The following is a 24,217-nucleotide window of genomic DNA, read 5'->3' as shown; positions in this document are numbered from 1 at the left end:
TGATGATTATGGGTTTCTAATTGGATGCCTTCATTTTAATGTTTATATGATTATTCTACAAGAAAATTGGTTACCTCCTCTAAAACCAGACAAGAGTGGGCTCAATATACATTCAGTTCCAGTTTTAAATTTTTTTGCAAATTGACCTCTGACGTGACCAGCCTTACCGCCACGACCCCCCCACCCTGTATCTCCTCATTCCACTCGTTTTGCAAGTGTCTGTCAACGGTGCAGTGAAACAAAAATTCAGAATTGATGTCTTGGGCTATAGTGTTTCTCCTCGTGTGGGTGTATGTGTTTACTCTGGATATATACCACTGAATAAATATACATGGAAATGGATGGCATTTTTTCATTTGAAAGTTCTGCTGGGGTGTTTTCAGAATGTCAGCAACCTTTTATCAGTCTTTGATGAATTGGGATTATGCTTGTGTCTGTATTTCTGAAAAAAAACAGACATGAAATTAAAATGTTTATATAATTATACATTTGTATTTTTTATAATTAACAGTACCTGTTAAATTTATAATGGTTAAATTACAGTGATCGACCATAAATTCTGAATAGTTATTTTATTTGAAAAAGTACTGATACTTGAGGAAAGATTCTAAATCTGTAACCTAATTCATGGATTCGGTGGTATATATATATTGCTTGGATTGTTCTTTACTTGTACATTCTAACTTTCTTGATGACGTTATCCTGTAATTGTTTTTTGGCTGACTGTAATGCTTTAGGTCATTCAGGTCATTTAGGTTATTCCAAAGACGTACAAGTTAGGAGTTGTGGACATGCTGTGTTGGCGAAGTGCTGGAAGAGTGGCAACACTTGCGGGCTGCCCCCGACACATTCTCAGTAACGCGGAAAGACACATTTCACTATGTGTTTCAATGTACATGTGACTAATAAATAAATATCTAATCAGACTTCAATGTTGTTAAAACTTGGCTTTTCCTAGAGAATTTGATCCTTCATTTTCTTCAGCCTAAGGTTGTACGTTTTTTATTAGTGCCTTCTATTTTTGAGTTATTTTCTCTGAAGAGTACAACCAATATCCCAGCAAATTGATGGCTGCATTAAAAGTCAGATTGGTGAATGTAACATTACATTTGTATAAAGACAAAAAATGTTGAAGATTCTCATCTGGTCAGTCAGCTTGCATGTAGGTGAAATCAAAGTTAGCATTTTGGATTTGTAACTCATCGTCAGACTGCTTTTGTATTCCATTTAATATACTTCGGAGTGTTTCACAGGTTGAAAGGAACAAAGCAGCTTGTTTTTTCATGCTCTTCCGCAAATACCTTGTACTGCTTTGCAGCAGCTTTGTAGCTGTTTTAAAAAATGCATATGCAATATGTTCCCAAGATACAATAATAGTCTTTGAATTACTTATAGCAAAAAAGTTGTATTTTAATTGTGATTCTTTGCCAAAGAGTTCTGATTTTGTGTACTTGTGGATTAGAATCTATTTCATTTCCTGACGGATATACAAAACAATGGAGTTGTGAAAATCCCAGATGCAAAAGGAGATGATGCTTGGAAGGTTTATTTTGATGAAACTGCACAAGAAATTGTGGATGAGTTTGCAATGCGATTTGGTGTAGAATCCATTTATCAGGCTATGACGTAAGTTCATACAGTTCTTTTGATATGAATTGTAGAATACCCTAAGTATGTAAAATATGTTGATGTTTTCACAGTTATTATCTTACTGTTTTTGTTCATGAAAGAACAAGTTCTTAATTTTGGTACTTCATGCCAATAGTATTGTAAATATTAACTTCAATTTAGGTCCTCCATAAAAACGTTGATAGCCTGCAACATCACTTCAAATCACTAAAACCAGATTCATTGACTGACAAGTATGTGACTGTCATTTCTTGTGGAGTGGTTGCTGAGGGGATGTTTATTCTTTGCCACCACAGAAATGATCTAGCCAATGAACATGTTTTTAAATGAGTCTTCGGATCCTGTGGTTTCACATCCTAGCAATTCAACACTGTTACTTGGCAATTCTGGCTACCATTTGCTTAATATTTATGTTGTTGTTTTAATTTTAACTTTCCCTGGCATCTAAACTCAACTTGCATTTTTTTTTTTGAAGCTGGTACTTGGGGAGAGTTATGAGTAAGCCACTCTCTCGTTCCTTGACAAATTAGCCATGATCCTTATTGTGATAGCAAGTGTCAGTAGGATGGAGAAAGGGTGTGGAGAATGGAGGGGAATTGATGGGATAACAGGAAACACAGTTGAACATTTGCCTTCCCTTTGAATAAGAAATTGGTATTGGTTTATTATTGTCACTTGCACTGAGGTGCAATGGAAAACTTGTCTTGCATACTGTTTGTACAGATCAATTCATTACACGGTGCATTGAGGTAGTACAGGATAAAGACAATAACAGAATTCAGAGTAAAGTGTCACAGCTACAGGGAAGTGCAGTGCAGGTAGACAATAAGGTGCAAGGTCATAACAAGGTAGATTGTGAGGTTAAGAGTCCATCTTATCGTACTTGGGATAACCGTTCAGTAGTCTTATCACAGTGGGATAAAAGCTGTCCTTGATCCTGGTGGTATGTGCCCTCAGGCTCCTGTATCTTCTGCCTGATGGGAGAGGGGAGAAGAGAGAATGACCGGGGTGAGTGGGGTCTTTGATTATGCTGGCTGCTTCACCAAGGCAGCAAGAGGTAAAGAGTCCATGGAGAGGAGGCTGGTGTCCGTGATGTGCTGGGCTGTGTCCACAACTCTTCAGTTTCTTGCGGTCCCGGGCAGAGCAGTTGCCATACCAAGCTGTGATGCATCCAGACAGGATGCTTTCTCTGGTGCATCGATAAAAGTTGGTGAGTGTCAAAGGGGACAGGCCAAATTTCTTTAGCCTCCTGAGGAAGTAGAGGAACTGGTGAGCTTTCTTGGCCATGGCATCTATGTGGTTGGACCAGGACAGGCTATTGGTGATGTTCACTCCAAGGAACTTGAAGCTGTCAACCCTCTTGACCTCAGCGCCATTGATGTAGACAGGTCCATGTACACCGCCCCCTTTCCTGAAGTCAATGACCAGTTCTTTTGTCTTGCTGACATTGAGGGAAAGGTTGTTGTCATGACACCATGTCACTAAACGCTCTATCTCCTTCCTGTACTCCGACTCATCGTTATTTGAAATACGGCCTACTACGGTGGTGTCACCTGCAAACTTGTAGATGGAGTTAGAGCAGAATCTGGGCACACAGTCGTGAGTATGAAGGGAGTAGAGTAGGGGGCTGGGGACTCAGCTTGTGGGGCACCAGTGTTGAGAGTAATGCTAGAGGTGTTGATGCCTATCCTCACTGATGTGTATGCACAAATACCACTGGGGTGCATAGTTTTGCCTCCAACCAAGATCAATGAGGCTAAATGTAGAACCATTTATCACAGGACCAACTGAGATTATTTCACAGAGATACTACATAAATGGGACATTTTAGGTCAGTTATATAGCTCATTTAAAATGAAAGCAATGTTGGAGATACTCAGCAGACTTGGCAATATCTATCGAGGGGGGGAAAAGAGATTAATACTCCTTCAGAACTGAAAATAATGAGAATGTGTTTTAAGTTGCAGAGAGGGGGATCAGTGGAGAGAGCATAGAGGAATGTCTTTGGTAGAGTGGAGACCTGATCTGGATCTGGATTGCTTTCAGTACTGACTTGTTAATAGATGATCAAGAATAGGTAGAGAAGGAAATAAACAATTCAGCTGGAACAGTGAGGTACCAAACACAGCAGTTGCTGGAAACAAATGAGAATCTGTCTATACTTCTCGCTGCCTCGGTAAAACAGCCAGCATAATCAAAGACCCCACCCACCCCGGACATTCTCTCTTCTTCCTTCTCCCATCGGGCAGAAGTTACAAAAGCCTGAAAGCGCGTACCACCAGGCTCAAGGACAACTTCTATCCTGCTGTTATAAGACTATTGAAAGGTTCCCTAGTAGGTGAGATGGACTCTTGACCTCACAATCTACGTCATTATGACCTTGCACCTTATTGTCTACCTGCACTGCACTTTCTCTGTCGCTGTTACACTTAATTCTGCATTCTGTTATTGTTTTACCTGTATGAACGGTCTGCAAGACAAGTTTTTCACTATACCTTGGTACATGTGACAATAATAAACCAATTCCAATGCTGGAAATACTCAGCAGCTCAAGCAGCATCTGTGGGGAGAAGAACTGAATTAGTTACAGGTGGATGACCTTGTATGAGGACAGGACGGTTCTGACACAAACAGGAAAGGTTGTCAAATTCACTATCGAGTCCCAAGGGCTGCACTTCGATAGAAGATGAGGTGCTGTTCCTTGAACTTGTGTTGGGTTTCATTGAAACAGTGTAGATGGCCAAAAACAAAGATCAGAATGCGAGTGGGATAGAGAATTAAAATGACAAGCAGCTGAAAGCTCAGGTTTACCTTGCAGGTTTAGCGGAGGTGTTTTGCATTTGGTTTCTCCATTGCAGAGTAGACTGCATTCTGAGTGCCAAAGGCAATGCACTAGAGTGAAAAAAGTAGATATGAATTGGTGCTTCACCTGGAAGGTGTGTCTAGGTCCATGCAAGCATTTATTTTCTCACTGTTGCAATTGTGCTGAAGAGTCATTAACCTGAAAACTTGGTTTCTCTCTTCACAGTGCTGCTTGGCCTCCTGATTATTTCTAGCACTTTGCATATTTATTTCAGATTTTCAACATCATTTCTCAGTTACCTCACTTATTTGTTGATTAAATTATTGTTGGGAGTGGATCTCAACAATCCATGGTGGATTTTACTTGCATATAAAACAATTTAAAGTTCAATGAAATGCTGCTAACAATTGTATTTTTGTCCTTTTGTAGACATTTTGCCTGCCTGTCTTCAAAGTACATGTGCCCTGGAGTTCCTGCTGTAATGAGCACTCTTTTGGCAAATATCAATGCTTACTATGCACATACCACTGCCTCTACCAATGTTTCTGCCTCTGATCGCTTCTCAGCCTCCAATTTTGGGGTATGTATTAATACAGAGTAGTAAATCTCTCCCATCTTATTTTGATTCTCTGTAATAATGAAATCGATGAACAAAAATTATGAAAAGTATGAAGCCTTAATAGTGCAGTAAAACAAAACAGAATTTGTTCAAGGATAAATACTTTAATAGGAGCTTGTATCTTGCATCTATCCACTTCTGGAAAAGCTATCTATCCACTTCTGGAAAGGCTACAAGAAAAAAATATGTTGCTCTACTCTCAGTCCCACAACTACATAAAACATAATTGCATTTTCTCCAAAGCATTGCAATAGTACCCAATATGGTAATTAAATATTACATAATGTTTTTGACTGCAGTTCTGGTATTCTTAAGGCCATCTAATTAGTAAAGTGATCAGGGTTATAAAAGAATGTTAGACATACAAAATTATGCTTGTAATCTATGTGCAATCACTAGTGTTAAAAGATTGTGCAGTTTTGGACATAAACATGCTATAGGCATGATTACAATTTACTCAAGCCTCCTTGCTCTTTCACACATCCATCAGCATTAAATTGAAACACATTATGCCATTTGAACATGAATAATAGTTGAATTGAAACTTCAGTTTTCATACTTGCAGAAGAAATATTTGGTGGGAATTTGGCGTTTGGACTCTGATTATTTTTACTACCCTACGCCCATTTTGTTTGGCCATATTCTAATGAGATTGGTTGAATGCATTAGTATAACTTGGCATCAGCAAAATGGGAAGGACATTGCAAGTATTCTTTTGTTTAACTTCTGGGTTGCACCCAAAGAGGAAACTCCACATTTTGCAATATATCCATAATGATATATCACTAGTGTTGTAACTATGCTAATTTCACTTGGTATAATTCATTCAAGATAAAACTAGCATGTATTAGGCCATCTTTCCTGGCAACAGCATATAAATGCTATCAATATCCACCTAAGCTGACATCTGTAGTGGAAAGGTTTCTTTCCTCAAATATTAAGGCAGAACATCATAACTTTCCATCAATTATTTTTACCTGGAGTGCAGGAACCATTCAGTTTCCTATGTAGTTGACAATCTATTTTACACATTCCATTCTTTAAAAACTACCTGAAGCAATCACTTAATTTAATAAACTGAAAAAATGAGTAAATAATATTGTTTGAAGAGAGCCAGGCACTTGATTATGCATTATAAGCCAGAAATTCTTTTATGACATGCAACATTTTTGGGCATTATGCAAAGGAATTTAAAGCTCAGTGACTTTGTGCAGTTGCCAAATTTGATCTGGATGTTTGGTGCATATAATGCCAGTATGTATGGAGGTCTCTGGCTGTTCACAGTGATTTATAGTGGCATGCAATGTCTGTTTAAACGTTACAAATGGAAAAGTTATTTGGGCATCTAAAGCCTGCAAACAACACAGTTAGTGGGTGACAGCCATTCTTCACTTGTTCTGCTGTCAAGGACATTTTGGTAATCATTATTAGCATAGAAGAGTGGGTCATGTGCCCCCTTAAGCCTGTCTTGACGTTCCCCACAAGGTCATGACTGATCCTGCACCTCCAGTACACTTTTCTGCCCAACATACCACAGAGTGGCCAAACTTTGTCTGTTTCATCCTTCAGTGTACTGAACAATGTAGCATTCACAACTCTTACCTAGGGTAGAGAATTTCACAGATTTATAATCTGAGTGAAGAATTTTCTCTAGTTGTCATAGAGTCATGTAATTAGGATAGCTGTAGTTTTTTTTTTAAAAAATGCATATTATTTTTATCTATAAATTAGGATAATCTGTGTAATTGTGCTTTCAGAATGGCTTTCTCTGGGTTATTCACTGCCAATGATGTGCATAACATGCTGTGGCAATGGAAAAGTTTGTCCTGGCTAATTGATTGTTGCTTGATTAAACATCTTTGTTCAAAAATTAGTTAAATGAGAGTTGCAATTTGAAATGTTAGTGCCCGTTAGCATTAAGTATGTTATATTTGGGGAATCCCTTAGAGCAACTGAGATGGTTCATACTTTTATTCTAAAGATACAATCTGAAACAGATATTCCTTGTTTAATAATAGTTGAGATGGAAAAATCAAAATTAAAAATTCTGACGTATATAACATATACATGTTGAAATACTTCTGAAAGAACATTTTGGTGTAGAAAGTAATGATTAATGTTCAGCTATTCCCAAATGATGTTTAAGGAAACTGGAAAAAACATTAGTGCACAGTGGTGGTGTGGCAACCATGTGTAAAAGTTGCGATTCTCACTATTTAATCGTTTTATTATAATGAATGATATCGAAGCATTAAATAGAATTGATATTGAGTTTAGGATGATGTGTTACAAATGATTTTCTTGTTATTGAGATAATATGTTATCTATCCTCATGCTTCAAATCATAGTTAAATTCATTCTTTCATTTCTTGCAGAAAGAGAGGTTTGTAAAACTCTTGGACCAGCTACATAATTCCCTTCGCATTGATCTGTCAATGTATAGGGTGAGTTTCTGTACAAAGTAATATCTTCTCTTTGAATCTATGGAAAATCATGTTGTAAATATAAGTGTCAAGGATGTCGTGCTGAGGCTTTATAAGGTGTTGGTCAGACCGCGTTTGGAGTATTGTGAGCAGTTTTGGGCCCGTATGTAAGGAACAATGTGCTGGCATTGGAGACAGTCCAGAGGGGGGTTAATGAGAATGATCCTGGGGATGAAAGGGTTAACATATGAGGAGTTTTGATGACTGGGCCTGTACTCACTGGAGTTTAGAAGGATGAGAGGGTATCTCATTGAAACCCACCAAATATTGAAAGGCCTGGATAGAGTAGACATGGAGAGGATGTTTCCAGTGGGAGAGTCAAGGACCAAAGGGCACAAACTCAGAATAAAAGGACGTCCCTTTAGAACAGAGATGAAGAGGAATTTCTTTAGCCAGAGTGTGGTGAATCTTGGAATTCATTGCCACAAACAGCTGTGGAGGCCAAGTCATTGGGTATATTTAAAGCGGAGGTTGATAGGTTCTTGATGAGTAAGGGTGTCAAAGGTTACAGGGAGAATGGGGTTGAGAGGGATAAATCAGCAGAGCAGATTCTGGGCTGAATGGCCTGATTCTGTTCCTATGTCTTATGGCCTTATGGTGAATTAAAGTCCTGACTTGATGTTAGAAGTTTATATACTGTAATGCAAAAATACAGGAATCTTTGTTGAAGTCATTCAGTTTTGAATCTACCTAAATTTTTATTGGTTTCAATCTCATAATGTGCAGCCTACAATAAAGGAAAATGTAATTGCAAAGGAGAAATGTGCATTTGATCTCACGTTTGGCATACCCAAAATGAGATGCTCATTTGCATGTTGGACTTCTGTTGGTGAAATATTATTTTCATTGCAGGATTAATCTGCTGCAATCACTAAATAGGCACAGAAATCTCGTGTTGATCAAGTTCTCATGCTTCTATTTTGCAACTAACAGTTCCACACCTATCACTGGATTTGCAGCAGTTTGCTGCAAGTGCAAAAAGCTAAAGCAAACCCCCCCTTCCAACACCACACTCCTCCCCCCCCCCCCCCAAACCCTGCCTGCTAACCTTCCCGATTATCATTAATGAAAAGGGCTACTGGCAGTCATTTTTTTGGAAATAAGCTCAAACTGACAGCAGGGTTAGTTTATAAGTCTGTTTGAACTAAAAAGGGCTGTACAAGAATCATTTGTCCACATTGCACATGCCATTTAAAACAGTAGTAAGAAAATAATGTGTGAACCAAAGTTAAAGTTGCACTTCAAATTAAAGTTTTTTTTGTTCCTATTGTTGTTCAGTTGTTTATATGATCCTACAAGGTGGCACTTTTACTTTGAAGTTCTTCTCAAATAAAACTTGAAATCCGCACATCTGTGTTTTATACAGGCATAAAGTTGAATGTATTTGCCATCCTGGGTCTCTACAATTTGGGCCAGGTGGCCTTCAGTGACCATTTCGACTTTTGGGGTAAGGTGGGTGGGGGTATTATGGACAAATGGAGGAAGTAGAGAGAGGCTAATGCAACAGTGCACTGCAGTTGTTGAAAGATTGTAGTAGTGTAGAGCCAGGAGAACTCCCATTCCTCCTTCCTTCCAGTTTCACATAAAGATTTTCTTTAAGGAAAAAATAGCTTTTGTTGATTGTCTCCAGTAGTTCCAATATAGGCCATTGATTATGCTGCTGAAATACCAGAAGCAAAGAACTGCAAAGTCAATTCTTGATGGTAACTAATTCATGAATTGGTGTTGAAACAACCATTAATATTTGGAAAGAGACGAATATCTATTCTAGACAATTTGTAGTTGATTTTATTTCAAGCCTCTTCAGTTTTGCTGATTAAAAGGAGGCACAGCAGAAAACAATTTCTTGTCCTACTATGTGGTTGCACCTTTTACCCTCTACCAGAGGTTGCTATAAATACTTCAAATCTTTTAGTGCTATGGCTGAATCTACTGAACCATAGTATATTAATAAGCAATATGTTTTCTGCACAGAAGCAAGGTTTCTTATAAAGTTGTGATATCGTTGCCATAAAATGTAATGTCACCTCTTTCACGCATGAATGATAGAAGTGAAATATAATCAACTGGAAAAGCTTAGTTCAAAAACTGAAAGTTAATTAAATGTTTCCTAGATTGTGCATAATTTACTTACGTACTTCGTGTTGCAATGGGTTAAAGGGAGTAAATGCAAAGATAAGTTTAATAATTAAAAAGAATTACCATTTGAAAATAAATTCAAACATAGGAAATTATTTTCATGTTTTTCCCATGGTGTAAGGGTGTTGATATATGGGAGTGGGAGCTCATTCTCTGTTGCATACATTAAATGAATGTTGTAATAGTGCATGCTGAATGTACAATTTGGTTATGTATGGAACTAAATTTTGAGGATGGAGCACATTGAGCATCTGACTGAGAACAGATTTGTACCCCATGAACTTGGAATAGTAATTGCAACTACTGGATTCTATTCAATTAGCTTCTATCTTTGAAGGTCACTAAAATTCACACGGTTTGTTCTATTGCATTTATCAGTGTAATTTTGAAATTGTAGATCTAAAACTTTCTTTTAAACAGAATAACTTCCCAGCAAGCAGTCCTGAAAGACTACAAGATTTGAAGTCGACTGTTGATCTCTTAACTAGTATAACCTTCTTTCGGATGAAGGTAGGTTAACAGGGATAATATTTAGTGAATACTATGCAGATGATGTCATTTGAAACTAGGGAAAAATCAGTCAAAATGCATTCATAACATTAAAACATATCATTTTGGAGTTTCTGCTGATTGACCAACCAGAGCAAAGATTAGAAATTTCAAGCACAAATAACTTCCTAACCAATGTTGATGTGATCTGAGTTAGTTTAAAAAATCTTTTGGAATGTCATCTGCCCAAACAACTGCCCCTGTCCCTAAACTGAATTAATCAACAGGGCAAGTTTCCGCTACTGTAATTCTGTCCAATCACAGGACTTCTAAGAGAGGCTCTTAAAATTGAGCTATTCTTAGGGTACAAACAAATTATAGGAATCTCTGAAAAGATTTTGCTTTAATTACGAAGAAACTGAATACTGTGAGATATGAATTTGTTTACTTGCAGCTAGTTAATAAGCAACTTTGGCAAAAAAACTTCTTTTTCTCCAAAATCCACTTTAAATGTTTTCATAAAAATGTACCACATTCTCACTTTTAAATAAAGGTCTTTTTTTGAATGCAGCATTTTATTTTTGAAAATTTAATTTCTTGGACAGTGGTAAAAACAATTTGGTATTATGTAAATTGATTGGAAAATAAACTTTCAGCACAGAACTTGGACAATTTTGATTGCAATTTTCACCTAGATTATAATTTGTACTCAGTACTAACTCTTGGCTGGCATCTTCTACTCTGCATAATTAAAATACATTATTAGCAATTGTAAGTACTTCCAGCATTGCATATTACTGCAATAGACATCAACTTGCCCTGTAGTTCTGTTAATTGTTGGAAGGATAGCAGATTAGTCAGTTAACAAGGAATATCACTGGTGTCAAATATGAAATTATGTTTGTTGCCACTGTCCGTGTTTACTTGGTCAATCATGTTGTTATGGACTAAAGAAGGTAAGAAATCCCTGAATGGTGAAGAATCACTTTAATCTTCTTTGCCATAAGGCCTACACTTTTTGTAAATTACATGCAAGGTAGATATATGGGGATGGCTGAACAAGAATCCTTTTGTCTGTTGCTGAAACTTGTCAACAGAATAAGTGCATTTTGATCTCCTGACCTGTGTGATGTTGAAAGGTAATATACCAGTATCCATCCTTTATTTATTGGTGTCCAGTTCTAGAAACAAGACAGTGGGTCATTAACCAGTCCAGTACTGGGATGGTTAGATAAAGTGGAAGCTAGGCTCAGGAAACACTAGTTTATATTTCTCTCCACTGGCAATGAATAATGCTGCAAGAGATCAATAACTTCAATTTATTACTGCCAAAGTACCTGGATGGATCCAAATATCAAATTATGTCTTGGATTTCATAATTTTGCAAATGAATTCTTTCACAAATATTATCATTGTTTCTTTGGAGAGGAAAAGAAATAAATAATTCAGGAAGAATCTGCATAATAACGTAATCCGATGTAAATGTCAGGAAGAAGGATATTTAAGAAAAAGTGCATGAATTCAGTTTGGGATGTGGATTAAGCAAATTCAGGTTGGAGAAGAAAAAAAATGAAATGAAATTTGGCAAATAGGCTCCAGATTATATGAGTGGCTTTTTCCTAAGATATTGGTATTGGTTTATTATTGTCACTTGTACCGAGGTACAGTGAAAAGCTTGTCTTACAAACTGATCGTACAGGTCAATTCATTACACAGTGCAGTTACATTGAGTTAGTACAGAGTGCATTGATGTAGTAGTACAGGTAAAAACAATAACAGTACAGAGATATTATGATGCCTTGTGAGTTCTTGATTATATAATTAAAAGATCAGAGTAGTCTGTGGAGAACATTGAAATAAATTATTTGTTACTCAATGCAAGAAAAAAGGTTATCATTAAAACAAATAACATTCAGCTGAGTAAGGTTTTCAGATTTGCATAATGATTCTTGTACATATGAAATCGCTACAGGACAACACTAATAGAGTGCTGTTTGATGAAGGTAAGAAGCGGTCTTAAGATTTTGTAATACCTTCAGACTTGTTTCATCCTTTAGGTCCAGGAGTTGCAGAGCCCGCCAAGGGCCAGTCAGGTTGTGAAAGATTGTGTCAAAGCTTGCTTGAATTCCACTTATGAATACATCTTCAACAACTGCCATGAACTGTACAGCCGAGAATACCAGACAGATCCAGTAAGTTTATATCCTGTTTGTAACCTTCACCATTTGATGCAGAGTAAAACAAAATCTATAAGAATTCTGCAGCCTTTTCTATAATTTGAGATGCACCCTTTGTTTTTACTTTAACTGCTCACTTTTCCAGATGTGCACAGTTTATGATGCCTTTGGATTTTATTACTCTGAAAGGAGCATATCCTTTCTGCCCATGTTCATATTTTTAACTGTGGCAGAAGCAGTGAAACAGGAGTGCACTTTGATGAAATTAATATTCTTACTGTAGCATTTTCATCAAAATACTCATATTTTGGAAAGGTTTGTACATTAATGAAATTATTGCTCATTAACAGCAGTGGACATCTACTTTCAATGATGATGGTGACTTGGCCCTATTTCCATTAAAAGTAATTAGATGGTATGTTCTTAGATGTTTGAAGTTCCCTTAAGGCTGCCTTTATAACTTTGAACTTGCATATATCAGATCAATACTAATCCCACACAAGTGAGGCACAAAATTCAATTTTGCAGCACAAAGTTTTACTCCAATATGCAGGAAATGTGCCAAATACCATCTTGCTGATGCATGGCAGAAATATGAAATATGAGCAGATTGAAGTGTCAGTTGATGAGCTATTATGAGTTTAAATTTGTTAATTAGTAATGCGGGACATTTCGGGAACAGTGATCATAATATGGCAAATGTATATAAAGATACAAAGTGACTTGGTTCAATCTGAAACCAGGTCTTAAATCTGAACAAAGCAAATTGCAAAGGTATGACGCATAAGAGCAGTAAAGCTAAGGGCTGGGAATATTTAAGAATTCTGCAAAGGAGTACCAAGAAAATGAAAAGGAAAGGAAAGATAGAACATGAGAGTAACTGATGGGAAAAATGTACAAACAGCCTGTTAAAGCTTGTGTAGATGTGTAAGAAGGAAAAGGTTAGCAATTGTTAATGTGCATTCTTTACAGACTAAGACAAGAGAAATTACATCGGGGAATAAGGAACTGAGAGAAAAATTATGCAAATAGTTTATATTTGTCTTACAGAAGAAGATACAGAAATGAGACCACTTGGGAGAATCCACATGGTCACAGGGAGAATAACTCCACAGAGGTGGCACTGGAACTGCACCTCTATGACACCCATATAAAACACAAAATAGAATCAGAAATAGTCCACTCAGCCGCTCAGGCCTTCCCCATGGTTCAATATGATCATTGCTGATCTGCCCCAGTCTTCCTCCTTTCCTTGCCAGTACCCCATAGACCTCAATTTCCCTGGGTCAAGGAGGGAAAGGAAAAGCAGAAAGTCATTCAGGATCTTAAGGGAGCATTTCCCTTTTGTAAACCATAGCAATGAAGTGTGTGACATTCATCTTTATTTCCAATAGGATACCCTTGGAATCTATTACCTGTTCAACTACAACTGCAAACTCAGAGCAGGGTCACTGAGGCCATGAACTGTCGTGTAATAAGGCTGCTTACAAAATTAAACAATATATTTGCAACAATGATCCGTATTCAAAGAGAGCTAACCCCGTTTCCTTTTCTCTTGCTACAGAGTAGCAAAAGGATTGAACATCTGGCATTGCAGAGCTTGCTGGCTTACCTGTTACATTAGGTGTCTTTTGACTATCACAGGTTGCTGTTTTTGGTGTTGTATGCCAATTCGGGGATTACCACAAGAAAAAGGGATTCAATTTCCTCCACATCTTGTGATATTCTGTTGCTATTCCAGGACATTCTGTTTTGCCTAACTCCAGTTTCCATTTCTAACAAGGAAGCTGTGACCTTGTGGTAGAAAGCATTTGTGAGGAGATGCGCCTTCAGTGTACAATAAATTCCCGTACTGTTGATGGGCTTTTTAGATAGTATCAGAAACTATCTGCTGTCTTGGTTTCCTGGTGCATAAAACTGTAACAAATGATATATTTAAGCTATAAATATTTGGTACATTAATTCAACTTGGAGATTTCTCCACATTTCATATTTCACACAGTTTTCAAGTGGTTCTTTCAAAATGATGTCATCTATACTATTTGTACATCTCGTTTATGTCACACATTTTAACGGCAAGTTAATAGTGTACTTTGTGATCACTGCCAAACCTGCAGATATCAGCTTTACAACTGAAGAAGTACTTCTGAAGTTTAGTCACTTTTACAGAATTAGAAAAGGTGACAAGCAATTTGTAGACAATAAATGAGTTTCCACAAATAGCAATGCAATCTAAATCAGAAAATTTGTTTTTTGTGATCTTGATCATGTTTTAAATATTACCATAAACACTGGATTGAACATCCCTGCTCTTTGAAATAGTAGGGCTGGATCTTTTACATCCACCTGAGAGAGTAAAAACACCTGGATTTTAATTTCATCCAAAAGTTTAATGAGCTATTCTTCCTTAGCAGACCCCATTCTCAAGAATCTGCAGCTTATTGGATTTTAGTACAGCAAGAGATTTTTTGTCTCTAAGACTTGCATTCTTTGTTTAATAATGCATTCTGCACTCTTGTTTCTCCAATTTGTTCTGGAAGGTGAAATATCTGCACAAGAAACTCAAGTTTGTTTAATTCTCTAGGCTGTTTGTTTTAGTAACTGCATCCAAGTAAATGCTCAGAGCCTCACAATTTTAAGAAATAATTGCATACTAAATTCATAAAGCTTTGTTTATTTATTTGGCACTATACTGCATACTAAATAACCCTTTGCACATCTCCAAGTTTTAAGGCAAATTTCAGCATGGTTCCTGAACACACTTTTTGACCTTGTGCCTTTGCCGACTTTCAAAACTCTTCAAACCTTTTGCTTATATGAGCAACTTCCTAATTTTCAAAATTCTAACAGAAATATATGGACAAGTAAATATCTTACACTGCTTGTTCATCTATTTCTCTATCAATCTGTTCCAGATGAGTGAAAAGAGAATTGGTATCATTCCCACTCTAAACATTATTTTCCTGGCTCAGTATATTAAACCATACAACAATTCAGACACACTGGCACCTGTCAGCTATGTTAGTGGCATATGGTGAAACCTGCTTTGGTTTTATGTTTGCATAGAAAACATATGATCTGAGGCAAAAAAGTTGAGTCATACAAAAAATTGTTTCAGAGGTCCTGTCATACAATCTTGTTATACAAACCTCTCAAAGTGTAACTGACTTAAAACCAATGAGTAATGAGTAATAAATATGTGAATTGTCAGTAATTATGAGTCTTTTTTTCTTAATATGTATAGGTAATACTGGCTGAAGTCAATAAAGTAAACTTTAACATCTGTTTTCTGTTGGTTAATTATAATATTTCTTTATTGATTATTGATTCGTTGCACAATTGGCATAAAATGTCAGCTTGTGTTGTTCCATAATTTCAGCACTTCTCTTAGTTATTGGGATCCTTGCATCACATAACTGAATAGAATTTGTTTTTTTTTATGCCTATGCTAATTCTTCAGTTTATATCTGCTATCAAAAGGTTTACATAGCATTTCAATAAAGGGTAAATGTCATGCTTTTCTGCTGAAGTGCAAGAATCTGGAAATGGATCTCTTTAGTGGATAATACAACTTAAGTGCAGTTACACTAATGAATAAATATTGGTCCATGAAAAAGCATTGCACTTAAGAAAAATTATCTTGTAAAGATTTCAGTGCAAGTGTTAATTAAAAGCCATCTACCTTGTTCATGTCCTATTCCAACACATTTTGATACCTGGAATGAAAGGAAAAACCTAATGTTTAGGTAGCTATGGCAATTTTAAAATTGGAATTGTCCATCATTGAAAGGGTAGAAGGACATAAGAGTAGCATTTTAACACAACATTCACCACAATGGCAGTTTTATTTGATGGATGTCTTTAGGTTGGTAATCTGTCAGCCACTTAAAAAAGAAGGCAGTTTTGTACCCATCTGATTTTGTTTGATTCTTCAGAATAAAAAGGCAGAGATTCCTCCAGAAGAGCAAGGACCTAGCATCAGAAATTTGGACTTTTGGTCCAAACTTATCACACTCATTGTTTCAATCATAGAAGAGGACAAGAATTCTTACACACACTGCCTCAATCAGTAAGTATCTGTGTGTTAATGTTTGTTTTAGATTTCAGTTAACAGAAGTGCTGTATATTGTATGTTTATGAAATACGCACTGCATCTTAAAGCAGGAGTGTATGTACCTGCTAGCCTAAAATTGTAGTTTTTGCTAGTCATCCATCTGCCATGATAAAAATTGGTGGAAGGCAAAAAATGTGATTCTTGTCTTTAAAGTACTGGTGAAACAATCCAAAGACACTGGGTGGAACACCTTTGCTATTCAGCTGTAGCAATATCGAACTTCAGAGATGATAGAAAATCCTCTATGCTTAATTGGTCAATTGTCTTATTTACTCATTGGCAAAAGCAGCATGCATTTATATAGCATCCTTACTATGTATAAAAATAAACAGTTGGGAGGCTCTTAAGAGGTGTGGTTGGACAGAATTGTTGGCTATGTTTCAGAGGTTTTATTGGCAAGGCTGGCGTTTATTGCCCTTCTCTGAGTTGTGTTGAAAAGCTGGGAAATGAGCTGATTCTAGAACTGCCACAGTCCTTGAGGTGAAGGTACTCCCATAGTACTATTAGGTAGGGTGTTAAAGGATTTTAACCCAGTAATGAAGTACCAGCTATAGATTTACAAGATACAATAGTGTGTGACTTGGAGGGTAACTTATTCAGCGGTAATCATGTCTAGCAGGAAATCTAGTCACATGTTTGGAATAATTTGTAGATTGGGCTTCCACATTGTGTGATGGGGATCAAGCGGAAGCATCAGTGGATGGTGAGCACTTCAGGTGATTCCCATCACAAGTTAATGTCTGCAGTTGAAAGAAAGAAAACAATTAGTGGATAAAAGGCACTTATTTCATGAGCAGTTATGTTCTTGTAGGCTAGTCCCAGTAAGTAGAAGTGGTGGCTAAAGCTTGTGGTACTATATTTGTATTAAATTAGATTATTCTGAAAGTGTGGAAATATGCATTTTTGTTTTTAATTGTGGAATTCATCTTTAGTGGACAAATAAAAGCAATATTTATCTAATAGAATATTACCCTTTATCATTTCAGTCTGCCATACGTTTTTTTTTCTTTTTAGGTTTCCACAGGAACTGAATGTGGGAAAGATAAGTGCAGAAGTGATGTGGAACCTTTTTGCCCAGGACATGAAATATGCAATGGAAGGTTGTACTATTTTAGTATTTCTAACTTACAAAATATGACGATGTGCCAATTGTTCATTCATTTTGTGGAAAATCTTGTGTCTGCATGCAAGAGCAAAGCCATAATGTTATGTTATTCCTCAATTAGTTTGGGGAGATAATTTTGTTTTATGTGTAAATAATCAAGTTAAATATTGTATTTAATTTTAGGCTCTTTGTTCAATAGCCTCCATATGGAAATTATGTTTTTATAAACATGTATATATAATTGTGTCTTAATGGAAGTTGGATCAAACAATATCTCTTGTTCATATTGAATTAGGAGCTGAAGATATTTCAGAATCTCCAGAATAAAAAATAATATCTCTTGGTTCCAAATGCATACCTTTACCAGAGAGAGAGAGGGAGAGCAATGTTGTATGAATTTCAGAAAAACCTTAAGTGTAATTAGGGTTGACTAAGGATTTAATGCCTTTTGAGATACTGTTGATGGTTCAGTGACTGTTGATAGTGGAGTATCACATGTTGCCTGTTCAGATTCAGGGCAGGTATTTAGAAGACAGACTAAAATAGGCAGCAATCAGGGTGTCCTGGAAGAAGATGCAGACAGATTGACTGAGACCAGACTTTTGGAATAGAATATTGCCATTTACAGGCTTCTTTGAACTCTGCTCAAAGGTGACATTCTCTTTATCCTGTTTTACTGTCTCAGTTAAGTCATCAACATAAAGTGCAAATCAGCAGTCACTTTGACATTGCCCAGTCCAAAAAGTTTTATTAATTAAATAGTATTTTACTTCTCTTGAGCAAAAACTATCCTTAAAGAAAACTGCCTATATAAACTTGTCACACTATAATTACACTCGCCATCCACAGGTAGTCCTCCAGGAAATGTACCTTCTGCAACTTCTTTATTCTTTTGTCAGATACGTTAGCAATATATTTTCAGTGGTGCGTGGTTTGGATGGAAATATGCAGATGATAGCAGTCCCATGTAACTGTTGCCTTTATTCTTCTTGGTATGTGTGTTTGGAAAGTGCTGTCAAAGAAACCTTCATAAGTTACGCAGAAAGAGAAATAAAGGACTGCAGATGCTGGAATCTAGATGAAAAACACTATGATGCTGGAGGAACTTAGCAGGCCAGGCAGCATCTGTGGAGAAAAGCAGACGGTCTTCAGGACCAAAGATAGGAAAAGGGGAAGCCCACTATATAGGAAAAAGCAGAGCATTGATAGGTGGACAAAAGAGGGGAGGCGGGGTGGGCACACAGTGGTGGTAAGTAGAGGCAGGTGACAGATGGTGATAGGCAGGTGCGGGGGAGGAGGGGAGAGCAGATCCACCGGGGGATGGGTCAAAGGTAAGGAGGGAAGGGGAAAAAAAGGGTAGAAAAAAAGAGAGAGGTCAGGAAAGGGAAGAATAGAAAAAGCATGGTGGGGTGGGGGGGGGGTGTTGTGGGGAAGTGGGGGGGGATTACTTAAAGTGGGAGAATTCAATGTTCATGCCATTAGGCTGCAAGGTTCCAAGATGGAAAATCAGGTGCTGTTCCTCCAGTTGCTCTTGGAATTCTCCTGGCAGTGGAGGAGGCCGAGGACTGTCATATCAGTGATAGTGTGGGAGGGGGAGCTGAAGTGACTGGCAACGGGGAGATGCAGATCGCGGTTACGGACAGAGCGCAGGTGTTCTGCGAAACAGTCACCTAGTCTGTGTTTGGTCTCGCCAATGTAGAGGAGGCCACACTTGGAGCACCGAATGCAGTAGATGATATTAAGGGTGATGCAGGTGAATCTCTGTCTCACCTGAAAGGACTGTTTGGGCCCCATGATGGAGGTGGTGTAGGGGCAGGTGTTGCACCTATGGCGGGGGCAGTGAAAAGTTCCTGCGGTGGGGGGTGGAGGAGTGAAGTTACTCAGAAACTGTTCAGTAATTTATATTACACTCGTAAACCAACATTTCCTAATTCACCTCAATTTCCCTTTAATACAAGGATGCATTGCTCTATAGTGCTAAGGTACAAGACCAAATAAAACCCAATTCTTATGATTTTTAATGACAAGTTAGTTATTTTAAATAAAATTTATAATTAGCATTTTGTTCAGCCTGTACCACTAATTTTTCAAAGATGAGTTCAAATACTTCAACAGTATTTTGTCTTAAGTATTAAATAAAAAATACAAGAGGGGCATCTTTGGAAGAGGGGATTAGAATAGGCTTTTTTTCTCCCCATTCCCCATTTCTTTTTCCCTTTTCCTTGGAGCAGACTCGATGGGCCAAATGGCCTGCTTCTGCTCCCTTGTCTTGTGATCACAGTAATGCAGCACATAGTGTTGCTGCCTCACTGCTCCAGCAAACCAGGTTCGGTGCTGTCCTCCTCAACTTTGCACGTTCTCCCTGTGACTACATGAATTTGTCCCTAATGTTCTGGTTCCTTCTCACATTCCAAAAATGTGCTGGATTTTAGGTCAAATGGCCACGGTAAATTAGTCTTAATATAGGGGTTTGGTAAAAGAATTGGGGGCATTGATGGGCATGTGAGACAGAATAGGTTTCGGGGAAATAAGTGGTAGAATAGAGGTGCTGGTGTAGATTCGATGTGCCGAATGACTACCCCGCTAGTAAAGAAATAAGAAATATGAAATATGAGATTCATTGAATTTAGATGGAAATTTGGACTTTTCAAAGTTATTTTTGCTAATGCTTCTGTCTGATGCAATCTGAGAATGGAAATCCGGACATAGGTACTAAATGTAACAATCATCTTTCTCTACATTTAAAATTATTATGTTCTTGACTAAGTGGATTGGACTGCCAGTCTAGTGCCAGCTCCATTAGCCAGGCAGATTTCAACTTGGCAAAGATCCATATATATCTGCTATGTGAGAGCAAGGTTATGTTCAAAGGCAATTATCAACTAACGACCTAATCTTTTGTTTCCTCCTGGTCAGTATAGAAATAGCTTTTAACTGTTAACAACTTACTATTTAAATAATAATGCATTTTTAATTTTGTAAATTACATCCATTGTGTTCATTTTGAAGTAAAAAGTCTCTTTGTCAAAGTGTACCTTGATATTTCAGAGCTGAGTGGTTTTACTGGAAGCTGTATTACAGTTCACCACCTTGTGATCACCACTTTAATTACACATTTAAATTGCTGTTTAATCCTAGATCTTTTACAGAGATTTGAAGTAAGAGAGAAAAAACCTTTTTGTAAAAAGAAAAGGAAAAATAAAGAAGCATAAAAAGGCATCAAAATGAGAGAGGAGGCCATGGATAGAAATTAAAGAGAAGAATGGAACTGGGGACTGGGATGTTCATGCACTCCTGAAAATGCAAATAGAATGTATTTGATTACTTGTGATTTCTGCTTGATTTACAAGAAATCTAATCCCAAACGTCCCACTCTCTATTGTGACACACAGATCTAGGCTATCTCTACAAGACTGAACACTCCTGCCCCAGGCTATCAATATATTCCTCTATAACACTTTATTATACTTAAATGAAGCAGATAGATTTCTGTGAATACAATAAGTATGTTGTCACCCTTTTAGGCACTATCTATTTACTCTGGGTTTCACTTTACTAACTGAATCTAAATTCCTGAACAGCCATGGAGAAGATTGAACTCTTGACCCCAGATAATTGGTGTAAACCACTGGATTACTTGCAGGCAATCTGCAGTTTCACTTATAATATCTGTACAATGCACTAGCATTGGAGTTCAAACCTAGACAAGCACCATCTTTGGGCAGTTCATTAGCATATAGTGCTGATACTAATAGTATTTACATAAAAGTGAGGAAAAAAACTAGTACTCTTTTACCCAGACATGCTCATTTTATAGAGTAAAGCATATGAGAATTTATTTCCATTTAAAACAAGAAATCAGAACTATTGTCAACATACAAAACATCCATTTGAGTCACCCTACTTATTGTTTTGGGGAATGCTGAGCAGCATAGGTGGGATTTTAATGTATAGAATGGACACACTACCTTTAGACCCAGTAAGATACCCACACCTGCACCTTCTCAACTGTGAGTTCCTAGGAAACCAAGTTTAAAAACAAGCAAATTTGCAAGTAAAATTCTTGCAGTAAAGAATTCCTACATGATTAATCTAACCTACTACTCATAAGTCAATAATTAATGTAGGCATGGGCTGCAATTTGAATTGTGAAGATTTCTCTCTGACACTGTAATGAGAAATGTTATATCATGTGTACTTTCTTGAGTTGACAATATAAAAAAAAATTTTTTAATTTGCTGTCCTTTAGAAAAGCAGCTTGATTAATGGCATTTAATCCTAAACTTCTTGCTCACTTATTGTGACACACTGATCTAGGCTATCTCTAAAAGATTGAACACTCCTGCCCAAGGCTGTTAATGTCTTCCTCTATAACACTTCTATTATACTTCTGTGATACTATACCACCTTATGACTAGTTTTCCAGCAGTCATAAAGTAGTATAGTAACGTTGGATATTAAAAATACAAAAATATGAAATATAAACTACAGTTCTTTTGTTTAAATTAAAAAGACGCTATGGCCCTTGATTGTTTTATTTTTTGGGTCCAAACAATGTCTATATGTAATCTCAGGAAAATGATAGAGGTTTTCATGGAGCACAGAATAGTTGGGCTTTGTAAACACCACTTGTAGGTTTCAGAATGTAATCTACAGTAGAGTTTCAGGAGAGGGAATAATACACAATATTACATAATCTGACAGGAACCATGTTATTAGTTCTATTTCCATTAGTTATGGTGATCCAATAGGATATCTAATTTTTTGCTTTTAAAAATGATAAATTCCCTGGTTAAAAAAATTTCAATTTGAATAGCTGTAAGATAGTAAATAAAAACAGAAAATGCTGGAAATATTAAGCAGGTGTAGAAAATGAAATGGTTAACATTTCAGGTTCAGGATTCTTTATCAAAACTGGCAAAAAGAGAAACCATTTAGTTTCAGGAGGGGGGAATAGGTTGAACAAAGGGTAAGTCTCCGATGGGATGAGACCTGTGACCTAATGTGGAACGGGGCAGTTATGATCAGATAACACCTGTCATAATTTATACATTGAAGGCCCTGTCACAGAACCAGCTTCATTGATGAGGATGGAGTTACCTTTGCCCAATGAGTTGCCTTCAGGACATTCCACATAAGTGTGGACTTGGTGCTTTCAATAGCAGAAGGCACAGACGATTCACTGCTGCCTCCAAATTCTAGGCTTATTATTTAAGGCAATTTACAATGTACATTGATAAAATAATTGTGTTTTGGGATGCATTTAAAAGCTCCCTTATACCACATGTAACTAAGTGTAAGATCTTGGGGATATTTTAGAGCAGGACTCTTGATGTCAGTTTAAGTGATTTCAGTTTGATTGTACTGGAGGAGACAGTAAACAGCTTGGCCTGCAACAACATACAAAGATCACTGAAAGCAAATGGGATTTTGGTATTAAAATAATGCGAGTCAGGACAATGAGCACTAATAGCTTTGCTTTCATTACTGCTGCAAGATTCAAGCCACTAAGAGACTGGTACCTTTCAAATGTGACTTTGTACCAGTCTTTATTTTGAGTCTGCACCATGTATATTTAAAATAATGTAATCTGGCACTGCTGTCATGCCATTTGGCTTGTTTATGTTTTTACTTTAAAATCTAAGAGCCAGCAACCGGCATTAATGCTGTTACAAAACTATTGACAAGCCTTCACACAGGCTGAGAAAAATGAAATCAACAGCAGAAACACAGATACAGGAATCTCAGAATCTGAACTAGAACTAGATTGTCACAAGGGCATCTATCGCGCACTCGGATACGTTTGGATTCAGCCTACTGAGCTGCACAGCCAGTTATGTGGATGAAAGTCTTGTTCCATTGATGTAAAAGTTACAGTATAACTAATTAAATTCTGCAATTGCTGTTGCATGAATAGATCTCTTAAATTTCACTTCATTTGTATTAAAATATTCCAGTGCCTCTTTCTCCAGATGTTCTGCAATATGGGAATCTTCTGGATACTGGAGGGTATTCAGTGCTGAAAATAATATCCAATCTGAACTGGTAGATGAGTGTAAAATACCAAACCTGTGTTACAGACTAATCCATTGGGATTCCAGAACTCCCATCAGGATGATTGCCATTGTGAAAGAATGTGATTATTTAGTGTCTTTTAAGTTTGAAAATTCTATATCCAAGTCACATCTACATCTAAAAATCTGCACTTGATTCATTACAGTTGTACATTGAGTATGATTGAGAATGAGTTAGGTGCTTTTTGCCATCGAGTTCAGAGGAATGGTTTATTATGGCATAGAACACAATACAATTCATTTTAAGTCCATAACATGTCCAGATAAACATTAGTTAGCAGTGTACTAAGGGATCATTTTCTCTGCAGTAGCAACTGAACAATTTGCAAGCTTTCAATAAATATGAGCTAATTTATTGGATAGGTTTCTGGTTGATTGAGAATGGTACTTTGGATGTCTGGTTGCTTTCTGAATCATGGATTACAACAATGGCCAACATTCATCCTGTGCTTCATAGGCTATAATTTAAATGGCTTTGAAGCTGAGTAGATACTTGAAGTACCATCTATGTAACACTAAAAATAGGCATTTACTTCAATTAATAATCCATGGGACAGCCCCAAGTGATTCCAATGTCAAAATCAA

General features: G+C 37.0%; 1 protein-coding gene across 1 annotated transcript in view; it reads left to right on the top strand.

The window, feature by feature from the left end:
- The window catches only part of LOC127582541 (protein unc-13 homolog A), a 261,016-nt gene that overhangs the window by 178,879 nt on the left and 57,920 nt on the right, over window positions 1–24,217 (top strand). Inside the window, exons 20-26 of the mRNA XM_052037881.1 lie at window positions 1,463–1,626; window positions 4,862–5,012; window positions 7,427–7,495; window positions 10,094–10,183; window positions 12,220–12,354; window positions 16,275–16,408; window positions 17,468–17,553. Of these exons, the coding sequence (XP_051893841.1) occupies window positions 1,463–1,626; window positions 4,862–5,012; window positions 7,427–7,495; window positions 10,094–10,183; window positions 12,220–12,354; window positions 16,275–16,408; window positions 17,468–17,553 (829 nt within the window). The remainder of the gene's footprint in view (window positions 1–1,462; window positions 1,627–4,861; window positions 5,013–7,426; window positions 7,496–10,093; window positions 10,184–12,219; window positions 12,355–16,274; window positions 16,409–17,467; window positions 17,554–24,217) is intronic.

Source organism: Pristis pectinata, chromosome 24, assembly GCF_009764475.1.
Source record: "Pristis pectinata isolate sPriPec2 chromosome 24, sPriPec2.1.pri, whole genome shotgun sequence".
In the NCBI taxonomy this organism is placed as follows: Eukaryota; Metazoa; Chordata; class Chondrichthyes; order Rhinopristiformes; family Pristidae; genus Pristis; species Pristis pectinata.
This window is presented reverse-complemented; position numbering and strand designations above follow the sequence as displayed.